The following is a 24,300-nucleotide window of genomic DNA, read 5'->3' as shown; positions in this document are numbered from 1 at the left end:
AACTCAAAGTCAGCTGAACAAGCTGCTCCCAGAATAGAGATGCTTACACTTGGTACGGTGTCTGATATGAGTGAAAAGAATGTTACAGTGCGTGCAATTGATAATCCTCAAACATTCTGTATTTTATTCTTTATTTGAAATGTATATAGGCTAAACTTAAAACATATAGGTGGAAGCGGGATTTTTTTTCGTATTTTATTGAGGAGTAGAGGTTAAAAATGGCTTAGTGACGTCAGTGGGAAAGGAACGTGTTTCAGAGACGGAAACACTTTTTATTTTTTATGATTTTTATTTTATTTTTGCAATAACGTGAACCGAATAATAGTTCACGTAGGCCTAACCTATATTTAGAAAGAAAATAATGTAATTTGGATTTCAGGCTAACTTGTGTAGCCTACTTTCTGCGAAGGAACTACTATGCTACATGAAAAAGTCCTCACGAGAAGGCATTTTTATGATATGTGAATGCTTAAAACTTTTGATGACTGGCGTTCATGCATTAAAAAAACTGTTTTTCCTTCCAGTTTTTAATCGCTCTTTGATATAAACTGTCAAAACTTACATTAATTTTGACGGTATCGTATAACCTAGTATTTAAAGAAACATAAAATAACCTATTCGGAAGGCATTTGCATGTCTATAGAGGTTGTCTCGCTTACAGTTAAACGTATGCTCAGAGTAGCGGTTGGAGAGTCAGCACGCGCTCAGACACATTCGCGCTGTTGTGAGGGGTGGCCAAGCGCGCGTGCCAACCTGAAACAAACCACATTCGCGCCTCACCGCACACACAGAAGATGGAGCTTGTTGAACGCTGTCGTCGACGCGATTAAAAAGATTCAGAAAAGACCCAAAAAACAAAATTTACAATTAGTAAGTGGGATGGAAGAGTGACGAAGGAGGGCAAAACAGACCCGGAGACATTCAAAAACGATGGCTTTTTAGTTTTACCATGGTATAGCCTACTAAACATGGGTGCTGATTACTACTGTTCCTCAGAAAAGAGTTTGCTCTCCTCCTGTTAAAAAGAACATCTTCATGGGATGTACGACTGGATATTCGGATTATAAACGTTTTTATTCCACATTTTACTTTCAGGTAATGTTACTTTTGGTGTTTTGGCGTGTGTAGAGATATCTGTTGGAGTAAGCTACGTGTTGCGCGTGCTTGGAGGATGCAACGGTCATTTATTTAGTCGTCGTTTGGATGATTATTTGCAGTTCACCATGTGGAGGTAATCGCACTTTTGCACCTGTTGACAGAGGGACTAAGATTTCTCTTTTTTTGCTCCACACAGAATGGCTCGCTTCGGAGACGACGTTCCCGGTCTGCTGGGAGCCGGGGATGGGGGATCGGAGCGCAGTCGGAACCGGGATGCTCCTGCGGTATCCACAGGTGGAATTTCACCAGCCTTCAAACAGACCAAAGCGCAGCGAGCCCGAACTATGGCCCTGTACAACCCCATCCCAGTTCGACAGAATTGCTTCACCGTCAACAGATCGCTCTTTATCTTTGGAGAGGACAACATCGTTAGGAAGTATGCTAAGAAGATCACAGAATGGCCATATCCTTTTGTCTAAACGGTAAAACACGCCCTGCCCCCTAAAACACCAACTAGGTGTTGACAGCACACGCAAATGTGTTGTCAACACGTTTTACAAAAGCACATGCAACTCCTGTTTATTTCTGCTGATCTGAATCTCAAAATGTATTATTTATTATTATTTATTATTAAGCTTGTATGTTACAGTCCCCTCAAAATCTCTCCCTTAATTTTAGTTTACTTGTCTGCATATTATTTCTGTAAACAAACTTTGTTACAGGGTAAAAGGACTTCAAGCCTCACAAAATTGTCAAAATGACTATTAATTCAAACATTTCTAACATATGTTTATCATACAACTGGTGTATTCAGGTCTTTTGGGAATGATTTGCATGATGTATTTATAACAAATTTATTAAAACGCCACAGATATACAAGTTATTCAAAAATACATTAAAAATGCAAGTCATACAGACAATGACTGTATGAATACAATTTGATGTTTTTGTGGGGCTTAAAATATAAATGGTGTAACTATCTGAAGATTGTACAGTATAAATAAAATGAAAAACAGAAATTGAGCATTTAAAAAATTGCATTTCTAAGAACTTGACATCCTTATTTCTCACTGACCCATAGTGATTTGCATGTTCAAGATCTCGTTGGCCTGGTAATGACACAAAGTGAACATTTATGTATTCTGTTTTTAAAATGCATTGTAAATTACAAAATACACTTCCTGATATTTTATACTACGTAATTCATTGAACTGACTTGCTTTCAGGACCATGGACAGGGCACTAAATTTTTTAGAGTCAGAAATATATCAGGAGCAGGGCTTTATAACTCGGGGTTATAAATGGTGAGGGTTAACAAGGATGTTGATTAAGGGTTAGGTATAGTGTGAAAGGACATATATGAAAGTAGCACATGTGTGTTTTAGCATTTCAAATTACAATCTTTGAGTAAGTGTATTTTATTGATGATGAGGTTTATGTTTTGTTGTGAGCTCTCTGTAATTTATGCTCTGCCAAGCTGGTTCCTGATGATGAAGAAACATATATACAATTGTTGATGAGTTGGTCAGGAGAGGGAGGAAAGGTAAACCCTGCAACCACATAAACCCCACTGGAGGTTTTTTTGGACGCATGTCATTGATTACAGACTTCAAAGTGCCATGGTGTGATTAAAAAAAACCTTCTCTATGATGCAAATTAGATGAGTCAGTGACAGGACATGATAAGGCCGTCGACCATCGTTGTCACAGGTGTGCACTACTGAAACAATTGTTGGGTTTTCATTTGCCCTTTTTTAATGTCACAGCAGACTACCCAGACATGACTGTGTCTTAGCATTTACGTAAATTAGGCAGAGCTCAGTTAATAAATGTAAAGAATCTGCAAAAGCTTTGCTGTAATCTAGTTATCACAGCGTTTGGTAGTTTAAAGTATTACAGTGTTTATGCTTTAAAGTCATTTTAAGGGAAAGTAAGATTGTCGTTTGAAAGCCATTGCCAGGTGGAGCACAGTACATTTATTCAGTTTGAATAAAATCAGATTAATTCTACATAGAAATCCATCCATCGTCACATACTTTACAAATATGTGAAATACAGAGGTAATTCACCGCTGCCAATATTGGCTTTTAATAAAACTTGGTTGTCTATGCAGTAGAAACAATTATTTTAAATGTGGGGACAAAAAGGCAGAAGTTCTGTAACAGGAGCTCTGGAGCTGTCAAAAGTCCGCCTGATGACGCAAAATGACGTGCATCATTCAGTGAATTTTTGCTGATAAATATACACGGAAATTTGGATGCAGACATTGTAGCAATACAAAGCTGATTAAAAATAGTCTTACTCTTTAAACAGCCAAAAATATTGTTGTGAGTATGATTGTTTATTTATGTTTTAAAACATATTTCAGTGATTTTTGATGTTACATTTGAAATCAGTTAAGTGGCTATTATAAGCTGCTCAGACATCTAAAAACAAACGTCTAAATGCGAAAAGAGTATGCATGCTAAAAAGAGAAACTTCTCGCACTATGCAGGCGAGGAATGTAAAATGTGTGAACCTATCTGAGCCTTACACAGAGGTGTCATTTCCAAAGAAGAGAGGCTTTCGATAACGTGTCTGTGTGTTTCCCTGCTCTTGTTTGACTCAAATCCTTTACTTGGGCTGAATGTCATTCATGTTGTTTTGAATGTCATGAAGGAGAGATAAAATTAGATCGGGTGCTTGCTGTAATCAAGTGACGACAAGATTTGGTTGTTGCCTTTGTAAGACAGTAACATGCTTAATGTTTCAAGCGGTTCTGAAGCCTAATGATGAAAGAAGGAGAGCGATTGAGGGCGGTGATATCATGGCTGTGCTTATGTGCGTTGATTGATATGCCTTTGTGCATTTCTGCTTTCATTTGCAACAACGTGACTCAGTATGCGTGTGTGTGCCTGCATGTTAAATTAAATTATAGCATCTATCTGGTCTTGGCTCTCTTGTGTATCTAATGGCCCACTTGCGACATAATGCAAGTGTCAGTGTCTGTGACCACTTTAGGCAGATTTTAAGCATATGGTCACACATCTCTCACTCATAAGCTGAGAGCTTCAGGGAGCTGAAGAGATGGAAGCCCTGCTAATGGTGTTGTAATGACTTGGCCTTGCCCCAAAATAAATGCAACTAAAGTCTGTTCCTTAGAGAAAGGAGAAAACGACGTCCCTCTGGGAGTGATTCTTAAGTGTATTACAAGGCAAGATCAACAGTGTAATTAAATGTATGTCGTAGACTCATTATGGATCAGATTTGATGTCATTATTAGCCAATGGTAATGAGTTTCATGTCTTTAGAGCTGTTCACACCCACCTGAGGAATTGCTTGTAGGAGCTCTGTTCCAAAACCTAGCAAGCTGCCTACACAGGGAACATTTTAAGGCATCATAAGTGTGCTACTGAGATAAAGACTGTTCTAAAAGGTAGGCGTCTTAATTATGCAGCCTCCTAAGATACCTCAGTTGACCAAGGTTTTTAAGGTTACCATCGCTTTTATCCTTCACATAGAAGGCAATCCCATAATGAATTGTGAGAAAAAATCTCCAAGATTCCAAGGTGACAGAAATATAAATAAATTGTGTATGCAGAATGCTGAAAATCTTAAAGACCATGCAGAGGATCAGGGAGAAGTTGGATTTTTTTAAATTTTATTAATATTATTTAACATTAGCCAGTTGGCGAAGAGTTTTGAACATTGTTCTTCAGTTACTTAAAAGCAAAGAAAGGTATGCCATTTATTTACTTATTTTTGCAGTTGGATCCCGTAGCGCCATATTCTCTACTGCATGCTTATGCTTCTCTCTAATGGACAGTCTGTTCAATATTTGTAGGCATGACTGGGCATGATGTTTCAGGCCTATAATAAAAGTTTACCTTTTAGTAGCATGTGATGTGCATGTATTTGCGTGTAGCAGAGACAGTGCGCATCAGAGAGCGCGCATCAAAGAGCACGCGTCAGAGAGAGCGTAAAAAGTGATATCGATGTTGGTCTCGGGTCGGGTCGGGTTCGGGCTGAAAAATTGCAGCCGTTGTCGGGCTGGGGCCGGGTAGGGTTTGAACACCACGGGCCAGGGCCGAGTTAGGGCTGGAGTTTTTGGCCCGTGCAGGGCTCTGCACAATTAGCTTAGCAACATTATCAAAATTAATTGTAATAAAATTATTTTACTTTTGTGTGTGCTTAGGCTTATTAGACTTCACACATCAATTGTAAGTCGAGTGTCTGTCTTAAGGCGGGCGTACACGGTGCGATTTTTGCTGTTTTTACGAGCTCGCAGATGATTTTTTTCACTCGGGAGAAATCGAGTGGAATCGGTGATGCTCGCATGGTTGCGGCTCGCAGTGTGTGAGAGGAATTACGAGCCGAGCCGAGCAAGCTATGAGCACCTCCCCGACCTCCCGATAATTTTTAAACATGTTTAAAAAATTCGGGGAGTCGGCCCGATTTTCACCAGCTGTCCCCTATTGCCAAATCATACACAACCACATCGATGGGGCTATACCTCAGTGGCAGCAACCATACAGCGTGCGCATACACTGTCTCTCACACACACCTCTCTCTCTCTCTCTCTCTCTCTCTCTAGTTTTTATGTTGAAAGGAATGGCTACTGTTCTCTGCTTTTCAACAAATCATTTGCACACACATTTCTGTCATTTTTCTATCTGAAGCTTTAGTCTCTGTGTTTAGCGCGAAAGCTCATGTGATTGCTGCCGGCTCGGGATAAAATTCGTGCAGGACAGTCGTGCCGTGTACCAGCTGCTTTGATGCGATTATCAGTTAAACTGACTCGCAACGTGTGCAATATCTCACGACCTCCCGAGTGTCCGAACTCGCACCGTGTACGCCCGCCCTTAAGGGCCGTTCACAGAATGCATTTTTCCTTTTCACTGCACCACTTTTCCATTGGTTTCTCTATGTAAACACATGCTAGACGGACATTTTTGACTGTTGCGCTCGCGACTTGTGTCTTTTGCAGCATCTAGCGAATGACACAGCATTCTAAAAAATGCTGTGCTAAAGTTCAACTAAAGAAATTCAACTTTTGAATAAAAAACGTGTCTCTAGACATTTTTTTTCCATTCCACTGACAGCGTTTATGAATGAACCGTCCGTCCCTAAGAGCACTATTTGTGTGGCATGCAGAGAAGCTGCCTATGCAGTCATTCCAAATCAGTCATTTATGAAGTGATGCGCAAATCGCAAAACACTTGAGTTACCCCTCCCACTTCTGCTTGTTTTACTGAGATATCTTATCCCGTGCGAATTGGCCATTAATATTACAGACGTCCTGTGGTAAAATTACATTACTGCATCTTCCCTTGTGAAGTTAATCCCTTCCGAATAGGGCTTTAGAGGGCAGCTATGTAGGCAGCTCACTAGGTTTTGGAACAGAGCTCAGGTCTGGTCTCATTGTCAAACCTACTTATGCATTTCAGATACATCCTAAATGATAATGGTTCTTGTTACATCAGATTGCACTGTATGACAGCTGTGGCAGAGCAGGAAAAGTATTAACCCCTGCCATGTCTCATAATTATAATGCAACCAAACAATGTGTGAACAGCTGTTGAATAAGTCTTTTCTAGGTGCATTTCGCTGTCAAACAAAGACATTGTGACCTCCCCAAGGGCAAACCATCTCTCATGTTTCTGTTAAGCTCTTATTAAGTGTTTTTCTAGATGCTGATGAGATCAGTCAGTATGTCATCAGGATAATACTGTTAATTGTTATGGTTTCCTCAAAGTTACATCAAAGCTCTTTTTTAGTTTGCCCCAGTGAAAAAAACATTAGCTTTGACAAAGCAAAAGTTGAATCCCCATGAGTCGAACAGACCAAAATACCATCTTGCTCCAATTTAGATGCATGTGTCTCCCACACATTGTTCATTCGTATCTGAGGAAAAGTCAGCATTTGTATGTGGTAATATCGGATGCTGCCCAATTTTGCTCAATTGATTCTTTAAAATAACAAACTTTCCTTTTTTAGATTTACTAATTTGATACATAATGGGATTTGATCAGAGCAGGACGTTCTAATTGTGGACTCTTGAAATATATCTTAAATCAGTGGCTTTTGAAAAGGATTATTGAAGCTTAAGCTTGTTAACATGGATTGGTGTTATATCATTCATGCATTTATAATGGATTTTAATTCATTAATTATTTTATTTCCTGTTGTGGATACATCATTTGCTGTGCAATAACATTAGCTATTACTCTGTGTTCTAACCAGCTGTCACACGGCAAGTGAATAGTCTGTCCAGCAAAAATACTGCAGAAAGTGACGTTCACATTCACAACTAATTGGAAGATAATTGATGTTTCATGTACATTTATGAGGAGAAGATTTTTGGACCAGTGAGATAAAAGGCTGCACAGCAGGAATAAAAACCAAGCAATCAACAAAATGTCCTTTTGCAAAATCAAGTATGATGGGGAAAACATTTTGTTTAAAATTGTAATTAAAAAAATATATATTTTTTTAATTTTGAATTATATCTATTGTAAATGAAATTGTAACGGATAGTGAATTTGTGAAAAAAGACACACCTCTCCTCATATGTACACACAAACATGCACAGACACAGAGGCCTGTGGAATAACCAAAGGTCACACCGGTTTGCAAAACAGCATGTTCATGAGCCCTGTGTGGTGCAGCATCGACAACCTGTGTGTGAGAGCGGTAATTTAGGAAAGCTTTGTTTGAAGTGCCGCTCGACGTGTGCTTTGAGCTCAGGCTGATGAAGCGCTGGGAGGAGGGACAGAGATGTGTCTGGAGAGAAATGCATTCATTTGGTGGATTGGAAAACTTACAGATGGAATTAGGGAAGAACATGTTTGTTAGGGTGTGTGTAGGCAGTGAATGTTGAGGATGTGTTGTTTCCTCTGTTAGTGACGCACATTAGAAGGAGATCATCAGGTGATGTCATTATTTGTCGTCATGGTTCCTGAAGTGGGCCGGTTTGGCTGTGGGGTCAGGTGGACAGGTTGGTTGTGGTGGATCGATGGCGTCTATGGGAAGGACAGGGCTTAATGAAGCGAGTGGGCCGCTGTGCCGCTCGGCCGGTGGGGAAGCCACAGCTGTTCATTCCTCTGATCCCCACTGTGTGGCTGAGGGAGGAAATACCCCACCGTGCCCATGCTTACTCAATAATTGATCCTGTCAATCGACCCTATGCCTCCCTCCAGTGAACAGAAGAGGGAGAAACAGAAGATGTGGTAGAGGGTGTTAAGGACCTCTTCATTTGTCTTAATCAGGTTTGGAAAACCACCTGAGGAATGAGACTTTTAAAGTCAATATCAAATGAACCCTCTTTGCTTTCCTAATTCATGTTCCTGATCTTATCATGCCTGGTCTTATTAGTCTAAAGTAGGGATGTGCCGGTATCAAATTTTCATGCTGCGATTAATTGATTGAGCTTTTATCACGGTATACGGTATTATCACGATATTTTAATTGCTCAAGAGAAACGAATGGATTGGGAGGGGATGTAAAAAAAAAAAAAACTTGCATCACAATAGGTGTAATTGTGATTGTCAAAACATTTGGTAACTAAACAGAATTTTACACAATTTTCACGATTTCAATTCAATTCTTGGGATTTGATTTCAATCTTGATTCAGTATTGACTCTTTGGATAAATATTAGGTAGGCTACAGTAGATAGCCTACATGTTAATTTTTCTCAAGAAAAAATATATCTCACATAATGTTGTAAACATACAGAGAGCCCTGTCAGCTGGTATTATTAAAGGTTAAAAATTAACAAATTAAATTAAATAATATAATTTGGTTTTCATTATAATAACAATTATGACACAAGTAAAAATATAATACAAATGTAATATAGTGCATATATTTAGCAAAATACTCCTCTCTATAGCTATTTTTTCTAGTCAACTAACATGTTGGTCATTAAATGGCTTTCCTGAGGTAAATGTAACGTTCTGTGACATCATTGTTCACCTGCAGTTTTATTGACCTCTTTTCGTGGTTGAAAAACACTGATTGATCGATATTATGTATGAGGTCATCCCCTTTCGGTAAGTTGTACTGTATCTTTAAATAAAAAGTAACAGATGATCGGTTTACTTGAACTGAGGCACTACAGCGATCGGTCACGTCACATTTACAAGCGCCAAAACTGAATTTCGAGCTGAGAATTTTTTTCATATCAAAAGTAACCTGCTCTGTCTAGTCTGTCGGTCTCCGTGTCCTCTTTGTTCCGTGATTTTTCTCTGCGTGAGAAAATGGATGTGTGGCGCGAGAGCGTGTGAAAAGTGTACGTTAAATTTGCAGAGTCTCATGCTGAAGTTGGCAGCCCTGCTTTTAGAAGGGGGATAAATCCTTTATTTTACTGTCTATGGATAAATCGTCGGCAGCGTTCCTCCTTTCGCCATGCTTCTTCTCCGTGTGAGGATTGTTTACATTAGTGCGCACTGCGCCGCATGCACAAAGGGCTTCTACATGTGGGGATTGTTTACATCAGAGTGCGCACGTGTTTCGCGCAGCATATACGCAGTGTTTGTTTAAGCGGTTGATGGAAAATAAGCTAATGCGCGTTCTATAAATATAAATTCTGATCTACTATTTTTCACGGTATTTTGAAGTGCCCGCGATAACAATATCGTGCATATTCATTACCGCGATTTATCGCATTACCGAATACCGGCACGTCTAGTCTAAAGCAGGGGTCGGCAACAGGCGGCCCGCGGGCCAATACTGGCCCGCCAGCAATTATATCTGGCCCGCGCCCACAGCCAGATTATTTTGCTGGCGGCTGGTTCTGAAATAGATCTGTCATGACAGCAACAGTTACTCACAATCACTTCGTCTTTATAGTGATTTTGCCTTTAAAATAGAAGTACGAGAACGTTTTTGCAGCAATGTTTTATTTTGAGATTAATTGAGAGCTTTTAATTTAAAAAGTTCTAAAAGACATTCAAAAGAGTCTTTGGATCGCTAGACACACCTATAAAATAGCCGTCATGAAATGTCTAATCTTATATTCTTTGCAAACAGCGACAACTTTGCAGATAAGACACACCGGCTTTGCATTTACAAAACTAGGTAGGATGAACGGTTGTCTCCATTCTTCTTTGTATGCCCTATTTTCGCTGTCAACTTTCCAGACTCTTTGATAGAGCCATTTTCTCTCAACATCTAGCTTAAATGTTAACATCACTCGACGAAATAGCCTACCTCCAGCACACAAACAATTAAAAAAAAAAATTAATTTAAAAATAAATTGTAAAAGTTTAGGCTACATCAAATAATTATTACAATAAGTTAGGCTCCATTGTGTAACAAGCAAATTAAAATGATACACATTTATTATTCACAATATGGAAAGAGGAAATAAAACATAGTTCGTTAAGAGCATGACTCAAACATGCCATTAATGGGCTTATTCAAGCCCTCTTTTATTTTTTGAGTTATTTTTATCCATTCTGCATCTCCCACATATGTGTGTTTTAGCAAGGCAGGATGTGTTGCAAGATGCCGCAATATATCGGGAGACGTGGGTCAGACATGATTTTGATCACTTCATTAAGTTTCGTTTTGTAGAAAGCCTTTCTTTAGTGAATTTCGTTTTGTATATATTGTATCTTAATTTTAATCAATGTTTCATCAACAACTTGCCAGGATTTAATAAATAAGAAGCAAATATAGCAGACAATATAATCTAGGGATGCACCGATACCGAGGTCATGTACTCATACTCGTAAAAATGCTTTGATACCAACAACCGATACCATGTAGCGTTTGTACATATTAACGTTGCGGTTGAAACATAGGAGGAAACAGGATCCACGTGCAGCACACTTTATTTAAACAAACTCAAAACTTGACAAAGACAAACTCAGACTAGGGAACAGGACTTGGGAACAGAACAACCAACATACAACATCAAGAACTCACAAAGACTGAAACTAAACACAGGGCTTAAATACACAGGCAAACAAGCTAAACAAGATAACAAGGGGGTGTGGCTAAATAGAAACACCTGGGGAGACTAATAAACAAGAAAAACTACAAAGTACTACAAAACATGGCACAGGACAGGAAATGACAAAAGTCCACACAAGACAAGGGGAACACAAGACAGGAATCATAACAGTACACTTGTGTCCAGACAAAGAAACACTGACAACAGAGAGTATAATGGGGATAAAAAAAGAAGGCTGTCTATGAAGTAAATGTATCTTATTAGTGGAATATTAAATGAAATATAGGAACAACTATAGCTGTGGTGTGCGAGCTGATAAGAGAAAAATGTGTAGTGGATTGAGCGCGCAGCGGCACAGATGCGTGAGCTGGTCGAGCGCATCCCTTTTTCCCAGACGTCAGTGGAAAGTTTGTAGTTCAGTCGGATGTCAATGGCAAAGAAAGTCAAACGAGGCATGTAGCTTATTATCGTTAACTGACGAGAGAGAGAGAGAGAGAGAGAGAGAGAGAGAGAGAGAGAGACCTGTTGAATGCTCTTGATTGCTGATCGTGTTATTTGGATTAAAACTAAATTGTATATGTAAGTAAAACATGAACTGTTACCTGATGTATGTATAACGAGTGGTTCCCTACATTATTACTTACAGGAAGTTTGCAGGCCAAGAACTGTCTCATACAAGAAGTTCCAACACAAACATCCAAAGCGCGCGCCCTGAAAACCAACGTATCAGACAGCGCGAGAATACTGAATTGAATTGTCTTTTACGTCTTGCGCTTGAACGGACGAATTCACACATAATAATGTAAAAATGTCTGTCTTGGCAAGTATCCTAGTAACAGTCGGTTATAGTCGGTTATAACATAACAGTCGGTTATGTTACTAGGATACTTGGCAAGTATCCTAGTAACAGTCGGTTATATCTCAAGTAAACGTAGACAGTAGCTTCAAATGGGGTACGTGCGTTCGGTCTTAAAGGGGCAGCAGTCTAATAAACCTGCTGCTGTGTTTTAATGTTCAAACATTAGAAAATTAGAATAAATAATTGATATTTCACTTGTGTCTAAACATTGACATGGTCTTGTACCACTGACCCAGTCCTCAGCACTGAGCCCTTCTGGAGCAGCTCTAAATAAATATGTGCTGTACTGTTAAATGAAAGATAAAATATGATAGAGTAATATGAACAGTGAAAGTAACAGAAGTTCATACAAAGCATTTTAGCAGGCTTTATTAAGCTTGAAAATAACTTAGCGAACTAAGTTAACTTAGCCAAATAATATGATTTATATTCTTTTGGTTTCTCTACCAATACATTTAAAAAAAACGAATGCAGTGAAAATACAGGTATCGGTTACGGTATCGGTATGGGTGGTATCGGTGCATCCTTAATATAATCAGGACATGGAGGCGCCAGCATGATTACATTGCTCGTGAACTGGAGGTCGTCTCATAAATGAATTGAAACTAAGCGTACAAGCTGCCTCACAGACACGAGAAATATATATCGAAAGCTTGAAATGTCTACTTTTAAACAAAACAATTCAAAACGAAAAGAAACAGACTACTCTCTGCTTATGTAATCCTTATGTGCATCTCTCTGAAGGCGCGTTCACTACTGCGGTCACTATTTCAGACGACACTGACACAGAAAACACTGGTTTATTAATAAACAATTAAAATGTCTCCTTGCTATATTTGAAACATTCATAATCATTACTTTTGCCGGTTCTTTGCTTTTAGGTGCGCTATTGGCTTTGACTAGGCTATGTTCTGGCCTAGCCTGGTCTTACCAGACTACGTTGTACATTTCATTTGTACAGAGAGTCTGGACACTCTCCATTGACAAGCGTTAACTCCCTTGAAGGCAGGTACTCTGTTGAAGTTTAAAACTATTGGATCTGCCCAGAGCCACTCTGGATCTGCCATAACCAATCACTAACGTTTGGTTGAGACGTAACCTTACAACTCAAACTAGCGCACAACCTCAACATCACCGGTCTCAGCCACTCCCTCTGTTCACTGATTGGACCGGTAAAAATGTGAGAAAACCCACGAATATACCTAAAACCCAGACGGAGTACTAAAAGAAAGTGAAAATTGAGCGGAAGTACGTTGGAGGGCGGAGCCAGGCTAGTTCTGGCCCACCATCTAATGGGAATTTTTGTTTTGGCCCGATGCCAAACTCACTTGCCGACCCCTGGTTTAAAGAAAGAAGTGTTTGAGTGTTAGAATGATGTCTGTGATGTTATGAATGGTATAATTTTATGTATCTCACACTCTCTTTCCATGCACCTTTTCCTGTCTCTGTATTTCTCCTAATCACCTTCTCTCTCTCATGCTCCAAGCTTCTATTGGATTGAAATGCAATTCATTCTTTTTGCTCATTGAAAAACACTTTCATAGGCCACATCTTGCTACCCTGGAAATCCAGAGTTCTCGCAAGAGCACAATTTGAATTTGCTCAGCGAGTCACTCCGGCATTGAGTAATGATGCTCATTAACTATGTCCTTGTAGCTGAACTGCACCAATCACATCGGTGTATCTGATATAGGCGGGCCAGAGGCGAGCTAAACAGATGACGACAGCGCTAATGGCAGCGCAATCACGACAGTGATTGGTCGTAGTGTTATCCAATTGCGTGCAGTGAGATTTTCAAATGCATGCTGGGCGATTTTCATTACTCAGTGCCAGACCCTTAATCTTTCAGATTTGGGTCTGGATTTCCAGGCTAACAACATGCACAGCTATTTTGAAATCTCTTCCAGTAGAAATAAAATGTAGAAATAGAGTCAGAGAGTATGGAAGAGAGAGAGAGAAAGTTTGCTCATAAAGTCACTAAAGTTAGATGTTTGTGAACAGCGATACCTGCGTGATCCTGTTGATGGACTATTCAGTACTATTCAACTTATTAAGAGCTGATCTAAAGAAAAATTGAGTATCATGTGTCATGGTGGATACAGTGAAAGGATGTTTGTGTAGTCAGTATTGATTGTACGAATGCATTCAGCAGCATGTAGAGAACACTGATGGCTCAGAGACCATATTAACTCTGAGTACTGACTTATGGCAGACAGGAGAGAGCCTGTTGCCACGGAGACCGCTCTCTCTCTCTCTCTCTCTCTGTCTCTCTACTGCTCTTTTAGATTGTAATGGCTGCAGTCTTTCTTTCTCTCTTTCTGTGACTCTCTGGCATTGTACCTTTTTTAAAATATTAAATCATGTAACCATGCATGCAGAGTGTGCGGACAAAATATATTTACATAAAACAAAAATACAGCCTATTTAGTATGCGTTTACTTTTTAAATTTTCCTCTGTGTATTTGTTTTATCACTAGTTTATTCTTAATAACCTTAACATACTGTCCATTTTATAGAACACCAATACCAGAACATATGTTGTTTTTACTGTTCAAAGCCAACATACTGACACTAGCATCATGCTACTGGAACTCAGCAAAGTCTGAGTTTAATTTAATTAACACAAACTGAGGGATAGAAAGGCACATAAGAGAGAGAGACTTCCCCAGAGGTCTGTCCTCCAGCTGCCTGTTATATTTGTACTAAACTCTCTTTCTTCTTTGTCTTAAGAAGATTTGGGCTCTTTTATTTACTGTTTTTTAATCCCCACACACACTGGCAGAAATTGGCAGAGGCCACGTTTCAAAATCCAACATTTTTCTGTACACATGCAAATCAGTGGCTGGCTGTGAACTCACAACCACCAGGGGTCCTGAGAACATCTTGTAAACTTAGTTAAATAGCTGCTCTCTTTCATTTCACTGTATGACAACAGTCTTCATGCACTCTTTGGGCATGTAAGTTTGTGGGTTTGAGAAAGCATCCTTTAGTGCCAGCCTGCAATGTACTGCTGCAGTATACTGGCACATTTTACATCAGCAGCCTTGTATGCTGAACACACACACACACACACACACACACACACACACACATACACACTCCAGAGTTCCCACAATCATGAAAACTTTTAAATTTTGTAGTCAAGTCTTTGACATTTCGATAGGAAGTACAGATTTTTCTAAAACCCACAAGCCATAGTGGTTCAGATTTATGAGTGAATCATTCTTTTGAGTCATTTATTTTCAAATGAGCAAGTAAATCAGGTTGACAAAGGGTAGCAAATTGGTCTGATTTTGTTTTTTTTATTAAATCTGAACTTACTTTGAAAGTAATGGGAATGCATTGGTTCTCATTGTGACTCCATTCAAACTTTGTTTGTTTTTTGAAGTACACTGAGAAAAACAATAAGTAGAATTTACTCAATTTTTATAAGGCAAGTTTTTGCACAAATTTTTTTCAAGTAAATTTCACATTGATGGAAATTAAGTAAATCTACTTAACTAAGCCGAGTAAAATTCACAAAGTGAATAAGTACATATAACTTGGCCTGTTAAATTATATTGAGTAATTTTTACTTACAAATCTGATATAATTAATATAATTAAGTAAAACCACTTGATATTTTAAATACATTTTACTTGTTTTATGCAGTGCTGGTAATTATTTTAAATTAAATTAAATGTTACTCTTATAATGTGACAAAATAATACTGTGACAATGTGCAGTTAAGAGTAATTTATTAAGAAATAAGCATATACAGAAACCTATAATGACAATAATAACAATTCAGTGTGTTCGGTCTCTCTCTTTGTCCCTCTCAACCGGTTTACAGCAACGGAGGCACAAAGGGCTGAATGCATTTGAGAAATATCCTGAAATTAAGAAAAGAGAGAGAGAAAAAAACAATAATCAGTAAACAGCTAATACTTTTAAATTAAAAGTTAATTAATTTGCATTCACATTATTCATTTCATTTAAACCAAATCATTAAAAACATCCTGCATGACCTTACTCTCATAGTCAATTTACACACATTAATGCTAACATGTGACACACAGCAGATATCAAGGCTACGAATTAGGAATTTGGGAGTACGAATTATTGTCATTTACAACGTGGTTACGATTTAGTAAAAGCAGGGACCATTTAATAGATAGTATGCACGATTTAGCAAATGAATGAGGAAATGAATTATATTGTGCACGATGAGGGAACGAGAACCTTCTCACTTAGGCCTATTGTTAATTCGTGGCCAATATTTGTCATCTATAAAGAAAATTGCACACAAAATAAATATTAAACAAAAAGATCATGATTTAAGTGACATATTCATGGTTTTTAGGCGTAATTACTGATAAATCGTGTAAAACGTAAAGTTTAAAACTGAGAAAAAAATATGGCTAACGTCTACAAAGTTAACTCGTCATTAACCCTCTTGAGTCGGCAAAAGCGCCCGCGCGTAGCAGCAAATTAGACTTATACTCCGTCATTTTTGGTCATAAAGATTACAGACTTAAGAAATATGAAAAAATAAACTGTTAAATGTCTACTTTTTCCACTTTCAATCGAAATAAAACATTGTGCTTTTGTAAAATAAAGAAAATAAACAGGGTGCTTTCTGCCTCTGCCTCTGCCTCTCCCTTAACTTTTTTCTGGAGCACGTCTCTAAACTTAAGAACACTAAACTTTTCAAATGTATAGCATGAAGTGATGACAAGACAATCGTTGAATTAATCAAAAAATCATTATAAATCCGTAATATAATGCAGTTTTTTACTGTTGCTTACCTGTCGAGAGCCGTTGGAGTGGAGATTCGAAATCCCTCAATCATCGCGTGTTTTCTTCTTTCTGCGCATGCGCAGATTCCTTTCTTCAAGGACTAAATTTTACTTGATTTTTTTTAATTTGCTTCAAGTACTTAATTAATGCATGTAAATATGCCAGAGAGTCAGAAGTCAATTTCACTTGTCTGTTGGATGTCTAATATTTACAAGTAAAAAATTAGTATATAATTAGGATTTACTTAATATACTAAAGTTTTCATTTTTACAAAATTATTCTTAGCAAAAGATACATGATTTTTCCTGTTTTATTTACTTTGACATAAAATCATTTTTTACAGTGTATTAAAAAGTTTTTTTTTGTTGTTGTTGTTATATTTTTACATTTGCAAAAAGAAATTTAAGATCATATTTTGAAAATCACCCATTTCAAAATGTAAGGTGTCATATTTTCAAGTTGAATTCTGGTCTTCTTCATAATGCATTATGATTGTTTATTTTTCTTGCATCAATTTACACTAAAAACATTTTTATATTCTTTTTCCTTCTTGCAAGTATTTTCAAGAAATATCAATGTAGTTTCTATTCATATTCTTGTTGTAGCTCGTACCACTTATATTGTTAGTCAAGGTACACCATTTTTTTAATGCAATAATTTTCTACCATCACTCTGACCCTTTAATTTCATTGGCTGTTTTGCTAATGAACCAGTAAGACTTGAGCAAATTAAATACTAGTGTTTTAATAGTATTATTCATTGTTATGGTTTGTATGATTAATGGCATGTGAACATTTTTTAAATACTTGTACAGATGGTACTCAACCTGATTGTTTTTTACCACCACGGGTACCACCGCGGTTACTGCGGGAAATGCATTTCTACTCTTGACTACTAGGTGGCGCTATAACCATAGTGCTGTTTAACTTTGCACAGTGAGCACAGCAACAGTGGGATGTTGTGTTAGTAAGTACTAGGGCTGAACGATTAATCGCACTTTACGTGTAATCGCACTTAAATCGAGATGTCTTATCGCGATTTTAAAATCGCAAAGGCTGCGATTATTTTTTATGCGCAGCTTGTCATTGATGTATGGCTCTGTAAACGCTGCTCCATCTGAAGTGTGAGTTTGAGTCACTTATAACGTGCATTTGAAAAAACAACACGCGTCAAACATCTTTCCAAAACATGAGAAGCATTTATGAACCTCTTGTCCAACAACAGACAACATTTAACCCTTTCACACGTAAGTTTAAAATATTCTGGCTGACCCCCCAGCGTGAGTTTTTCAAGGCGACCGTTATTTAGAATGTGTCACTTTATGGTGTCCATGGTGACGCGTCATTGCTTGTCACGTGACACACCGCAGCAACAACAGAGCTGAATGAATGATGATCTGCTTTTATGTCATTTTTCCTTTTTTATTCAAAATATTCACAAATTTGTTAGATATGGCATGAAATATCTGATATTCCGATTGTCAAATATATGCAAGTGGAAGTGTTTTGTTGTTTAAACACCTTTATAACGATCGCGTTAGTTGAGCTGTATGCGCGATGGGCGCCGCCATCTTAGTTTGTGCCACAGACGCAGTTCAGAGAATCGGATCAGTTGGATTGTTTACAACACGTGAATTCATCCACTTCTCCCGAAATACATAAAAGTAAGTGGCTGGTGAACTGGGAGAAGAATAGAGTAAACTTTAAAGTTACTTACACAATGTGTATCTGATATGAATAAAAATTATAATGGAAAGGATTATTATTGCCTCTTCCTTTGACATCAGTGTGTATTTTACAAACTCTAAATGTATTGTTTTTTTAGTACTTATATGTCTGAAACCTAAAATAAACATTATGTGGTTGAAAACACTGAAAAGTTGTGATATATGACAGCTCTGAGTGCGTCTGTCTCTGGCTCAGCGCCAGCCAACGCGCGAAAGCACATTTGAATTTAGCAGTTGATCACGTGATGCGCTGACCGTTCTAATCACACCGGTGTGATCGTACGCTCCAGGGACCAGCCTAGACTGATCACACCGGTGTGATCGTACGTGTGAAAGGGTTAATAACATGCATTTACTCCAAACTCACTTCATAACGACAGTTGAGCTCATCCTTCTGTGAGATGATGTTCTTCTTACACAGAATAAGGCAGTCGTGTATTTGTAAGTCATGTTTAATCTAGGGCTGTAATCTCCCAGTCGATTAGTCGATTATTTGGTCGATACGTTCTGGCTCGACCAAAATTCTGATTGGTCGATTTTTTGCCGCGTTCATTTCATCAGTTTTGCCGCATTCATTTCATCAGTTTTGCCGTGTTCATTTAATCATGTGGAAAGCACTAATTGCTAATGGGGTTGTTTTCAGAGCACCCCTGTTTCACAGGTAACAGGCTGTCTTCAGAACACCCCCCTTGTTTTCACTTCTTTTGGATTAGCCCGACCCACCGGAGAAGAGACAGATTGAAGAAAGTAGGCTACTAGAAGGTTTGCTGAATATTATTTATTTAATTGTGAGAGCGTTTAATTCATAGTCAGTCCTGTTCTACCATGTCAACAAAGACATCGGCAGTGTGGCAGCATTTTTAAAAAAAGTTAATAGTCTATTCGTGTCTCAGCCGCGAAGCTGAGCTGCACAGAGCGGCTGAAATGATAACGTTAGTGTCTGTCAGTTATTATAATACATATGACAAAAACAATTGTCTAAATTATGTTGCATATTCCTCAAAAGTTCTTGTGATGATATGACTAGTTGACAACATAGTACTATTTTCGTAAATCATAGGATATTGCGCAGGTGCACGTGATGCAACGCTGTCAGAGCCGACAGACTCGTGTGTCAGACTCATTTCAGTGCAAAATAATTAAGTCAAAAACGGATCTAATATACTGCAAATAGCATACTAGTTTTTTATGTTTATTTATAATTCATTTAGGCAGACAACAAGGCTACCAAGTACTGCGCACAGCTAATTAATTTAACGCTTTTTTTCCTAACGTCATTTTTAGTCGATTTTTAGTCGAAAATTTCAGGACTTCAGTCGACCAAGATTTTCTTTGGTTGATTACAGCCCTAGTTTAATCAAAGCGTTTCAGTCTTCTGTTTATTCAGCTACCGCAATAGGGATTTCCTGGAATGATGCGCATTATTGTACTTCTGCGGCGGGGCATATTTATCGTGTTTGCATGAGAGCGCCCTCTGGCGTTCAAATGGGGCAGTATTTACTACCAATCAGCCGCACTCCACTGACAAGCTGCACATAAAATAATCGCAGCCTTTGCCAAATCGCGTGTGGTTTTATTGCGATTAATCGTTCAGCCCTAGTAAGTACACTAATGACCAAACATCAATAGTTGCAAGATGTCTTAAGTATGTACTATTCCTTAACCTTCCTCCTCAACTCCGTTTGAATACATGATCCTGGCCACCATTATCGCCAACTGCATCGTCCTGGCCTTGGAGCAGCACCTGCCTGGAGAGGACAAGACGCCCATGTCAAAGAGACTTGTGAGGACACACCTACCCACTTACATTTACTGCTCTCCTCATCTTCCATTTTTAGCTGATTTTCTGTTTTCATTTGAAAGAATTGAATATAGATGAATCATTTTGGCCTAGTTATCTACTTATAGATGTATTTCTAGTAATTTGTGTAATGAGAAAGATGTTATACTCTAAGAGACCATAGTTATACTCTAAATGTAGCTCTCTTGTGCTTTCATATTCTTTCCTTCCTCATATTCTTTATTCTTGACAACTTTATTCAGACTGTAGTTTCCCCCATTGAATTGCTCACAAGCTAATTATTCCCATTCAAAGAGTATTTCCCTACTGTTTTACTTAGTGACATATTTTAGAGAAGTCCTTGTTTAAATAGAGGCAAGTAGTGACACTCGCCTCACTAAACAAAACCTAAATTAAAACCAGGTTCTTAATAATTGCTGTTCTTGTAGATTAGTTGAATAGAACATTCTGGCTATGTGTCAAAATCTAATGTGCACCCAACCTAGATGGCATTATTTTAGGCTGAGTTTGAGTTCTAGGTTTTTTATGTAGGTAGTTTCTGTTGTCTCACACCTAATCCATTTTCTTTTCTCAGGAAAAAACAGAGCCCTACTTCATAGGAATGTTTTGCTTAGAAGCTGGAATAAAAGTCATTGCTTTGGGATTTGCATTCCACAAGGGCTCGTACCTGCGGAACGGCTGGAACGTGATGGACTTCATTGTCGTTCTGAGTGGGTGAGTGACAGGTGCTACTATCTTCTGAATGATGCTGAGCTTGCTGATTTAAACCTTTCCATGTCAGGGTCAAGTGTCTTCATTTGTTTCAAAATTCATTGCATGGTTTTCATTCCACATTTACTTGTAGATCAAGTTTTCTTCTCATAAAATTAGTTTGAACCTTTTGATGGTTTTCCTGGATTTTGCACTGTAGATGTGTGGTGTATCCTTGTGGGCAACTTTCTGCATTGGCGAGATGTTGCACTTCACAAGGTTGTGGATTTGCTGAAATTCAATGGACTTTCACCTCATTTTACTTCAACAAACTCTGCTTGATTGAATCATCTGAGAGTGTTAACTTTCAGACCAGGCTGAGTGGAGAAATGAACAGCACCTTGAAAACACTCCATCGCCAAGAACAGATATTGCGTTAGTGCTGTTAAAACAGCAGTGTCAAGAAGTGCTCTCCTCAAGGGAAAGGCTGCTGAAGTTTTCATTTGCAGAGTAAACCACAATTTAGAAGCTTGGATGAAGGGCAGAGGCCATTTTGCTTTGTACCGTAATATTTATCATCAGTTTTTCAGAGAAGGGAGCTATCTAAAAGAGAAAGGAGGGAGAGAGAGGGAAAGAAAAAGACAGACACACACATACACAGTGCAACGTAACGATACATATGAAATATTAATCACTGTCATAGTGTTAAAGTACAAAGGGAGATGGGCTTCTTAGAGATTTTCACATGATTCCAGTTCGCATTCATTATTGATGAGCCCTGGATCTTTGTCTGGTTTAAGAGAGGAAGAAAACGCGAGAAAGACTTTAACCTCTCAACCCCTTATTTCTCATTAACTCGTTAGTTGTTTACTGACACCTGACATGCACACACAGTATTAACACCACAGACAAACACCCTTAAATATATCTGTGATGTGTAAGTCATGACAAATTTGTCATTTTAGAGACAGCACAGGAGCAGTGTTGAGGTCTCGTAATCACAAGGTTCAAAAGGGCAGATGACGTGTAATTAATTTGATGACTGAGAGATCGGTTGGCTGTGTGTTAATGTTTCATCACATTCAGACTGCAAGCTGCAATGCAATTTTTTTCCATGTTGATTAAGTTGCGCAGCTGCTGAATAGTGGTCCAGAAAACACTTATTTACAGATAGAATCATGTTAAAAGTGTTTTAACTATAAATTCTAATGTTTATATAATAATATAATGATTTATTTCTTAATGTCAATGTTGTGTTGTACAACTGGATGTGTCTATATGTGCGTGTGATCAGACTCTCTGGCATCTTGGTTAGATTTCCATGCTGGCACCACCCACATAATTATCTGGTAATCTTTAAATTATGATGTCAGTGTTGAAATTGTGTGAATGTTGAATGTCATGTTACTACACTTAAACTGTGTGCAAGGTGTTGCCCGTTAGCTGGATGATTACTAGAGTTCAAAACATAATTTTTCTAATGGAATAAGGGTGTAAAGTCAGTAGTATTTTGCTAATGTGTGTAGAGGGGATGTAGGCAGTCGGTTTTTCAAGTTTTCTCTGTTCCTTTCACTTGCACTTATCCTGTGTTCCTCCGTCTAGATGAGATGGTGAGGCAGTATTTCATCAAAGCCTTGCACCCTCATTAGGAGTTGAGTGAAGATTATAAGATCTGGTGGTATCAGATGAGTCATCATCGCTCATTAGATTTTAATGAAGTCTGTTGCACAGAGAACAAGGAGAAATAATGGAAAATGAATGATAGAGAGGGAACAGGAAGAGGATGGAAAGCTCATCAAACATGTGACATCATTGTTACTACATAAAAAATTGTATTCAAACTTGACTTGAACATACATTTTATTACTGGTAACGGCAGTTATTATATTTAATTTATTAATTTCAAGACATTATTTAGGCTAATTGTTAGTTGTTTTTGTGGAATACTTGCAAGAGTGGCATGCCAAGTAATTGACTACAAGTAGTGCACAATGCTTTTGTCTTACTAAATGGGACTTTATGGCTACTTTCACACTGTTAGTTTTTGAGATTGACAACCGCATTTACTTACAGGTGTAAGTCTCGAAATATCCCGTTTACACAGCAAGCAACTTACAGTAGCCAGCAGCCATATCACCCTGTAGCCCAAGACTGGTTGCCCACTGAAGCTAAGCAGGGCTGAGCCTGGTTAGTACCTGGATGGGAGACCTCCTGAGAAAACCAGGTTGCTGCTGGAAGAGGTGTTAGTGAGGCCAGCAAGGGGTGCTCACCCTGTGGTCTGTGTGGGTCCTAACACCCCAGTGTAGTGATGGGGACACTATACTGTCAAAGAGCACCATCCTTCGGATGAGACGTTAAACCGAGGTCCTGACTCTCTGTGGTCATTAAAAATCCCAGGATGTCCTTCGAAAAAGAGTAGGGGTGTAACCCCGGCATCCTGGCCAAATTTGCGCCTTGGCCCCTGTCCATCATGGCCTCCTAATCATCCCCATATACTGATTGGCTTCATCACTCTTGTCTCCTCTCCACCAGTAAGCTGGTGTGTGGTGGGCGTTCTGGCGCAATATGGCTGCTGTCGCATCATCCAGGTGGATGTTGCACATTAGTGGTGGTTGAGGAGATTCCCTCCTACCATATGTAAAGCGCTTTGAGTACCCAGAAAAGCGCTATATAAATGTAACAATGAGCATGCAATGGAAGTCAAACCCATATTCACTGACCAGTAACCTTAGTGACAGTGACCAAAGTGGCTTATCCGAGAATCCGGTTGTGAGCCCTGAAAATGTACAGATGTGAATTTGTTTATAGAATGCGGTTGTCACTCCTGTAAATAACTGAACTGTGTGTGATCGTAAGTAGGGCTGAACGATATGGACAAAATTTCATATCTCGATTTTCATGCCAGATATCTCGATATCGATACAATACGATATATATATATATATATATATATATATATATATATATATATATATATATATATATATAAATACAGAATCTGAATTAAAATGTGTTTGATTTAAGCCTACATTTCAAAATTTTGTGTCAGAAAATGTATTGTTTTTAAGCCTTTTGCACGTACGATCACACAGGTGTAATCAGTCTAGGCTGGTCCCTGGAGCGTATGATCAAGTGCATCACATGATCAACTGCTAAATTCAAATGTTGAATTTAGCCAGAGACAGGCGCGCTCAGAGCTGTCATATATCACAACTTTTCAGTGTTTTCAACCACATAGGCTACTGTTTATTTTAGGTTTCAAACATATAAATTCACATAAGTACTAAAAAAACAATACATTTAGAGTTTGTAAAATACACACTGATGTCTATGGAAGAGGTAATAATAATCCTTTCCATTATAATTCGACACGTTTTATTCATATCAGATACACATTGTGTAAGTAACT

General features: G+C 38.4%; 1 protein-coding gene across 1 annotated transcript in view; it reads left to right on the top strand.

The window, feature by feature from the left end:
• cacna1ea (calcium channel, voltage-dependent, R type, alpha 1E subunit a) overlaps positions 1–24,300 on the top strand; it is a gene marked incomplete at its 5' end in the record, with an annotated part of 148,361 nt that overhangs the window by 26,349 nt on the left and 97,712 nt on the right. The window contains 3 exons of the mRNA XM_084086491.1: positions 1,295–1,561; positions 20,078–20,183; positions 20,776–20,915. Of these exons, the coding sequence (XP_083942617.1) occupies positions 1,295–1,561; positions 20,078–20,183; positions 20,776–20,915 (513 nt within the window). The remainder of the gene's footprint in view (positions 1–1,294; positions 1,562–20,077; positions 20,184–20,775; positions 20,916–24,300) is intronic.

The sequence above is a fragment of the Abramis brama genome (assembly GCF_963993115.1).
Source record: "Abramis brama genome assembly, chromosome: 16".
NCBI lineage: Eukaryota > Metazoa > Chordata > Actinopteri > Cypriniformes > Leuciscidae > Abramis > Abramis brama.
Note: the sequence above shows the minus strand (reverse complement) of the source record. Positions and strands in the feature narration are given on the sequence as shown.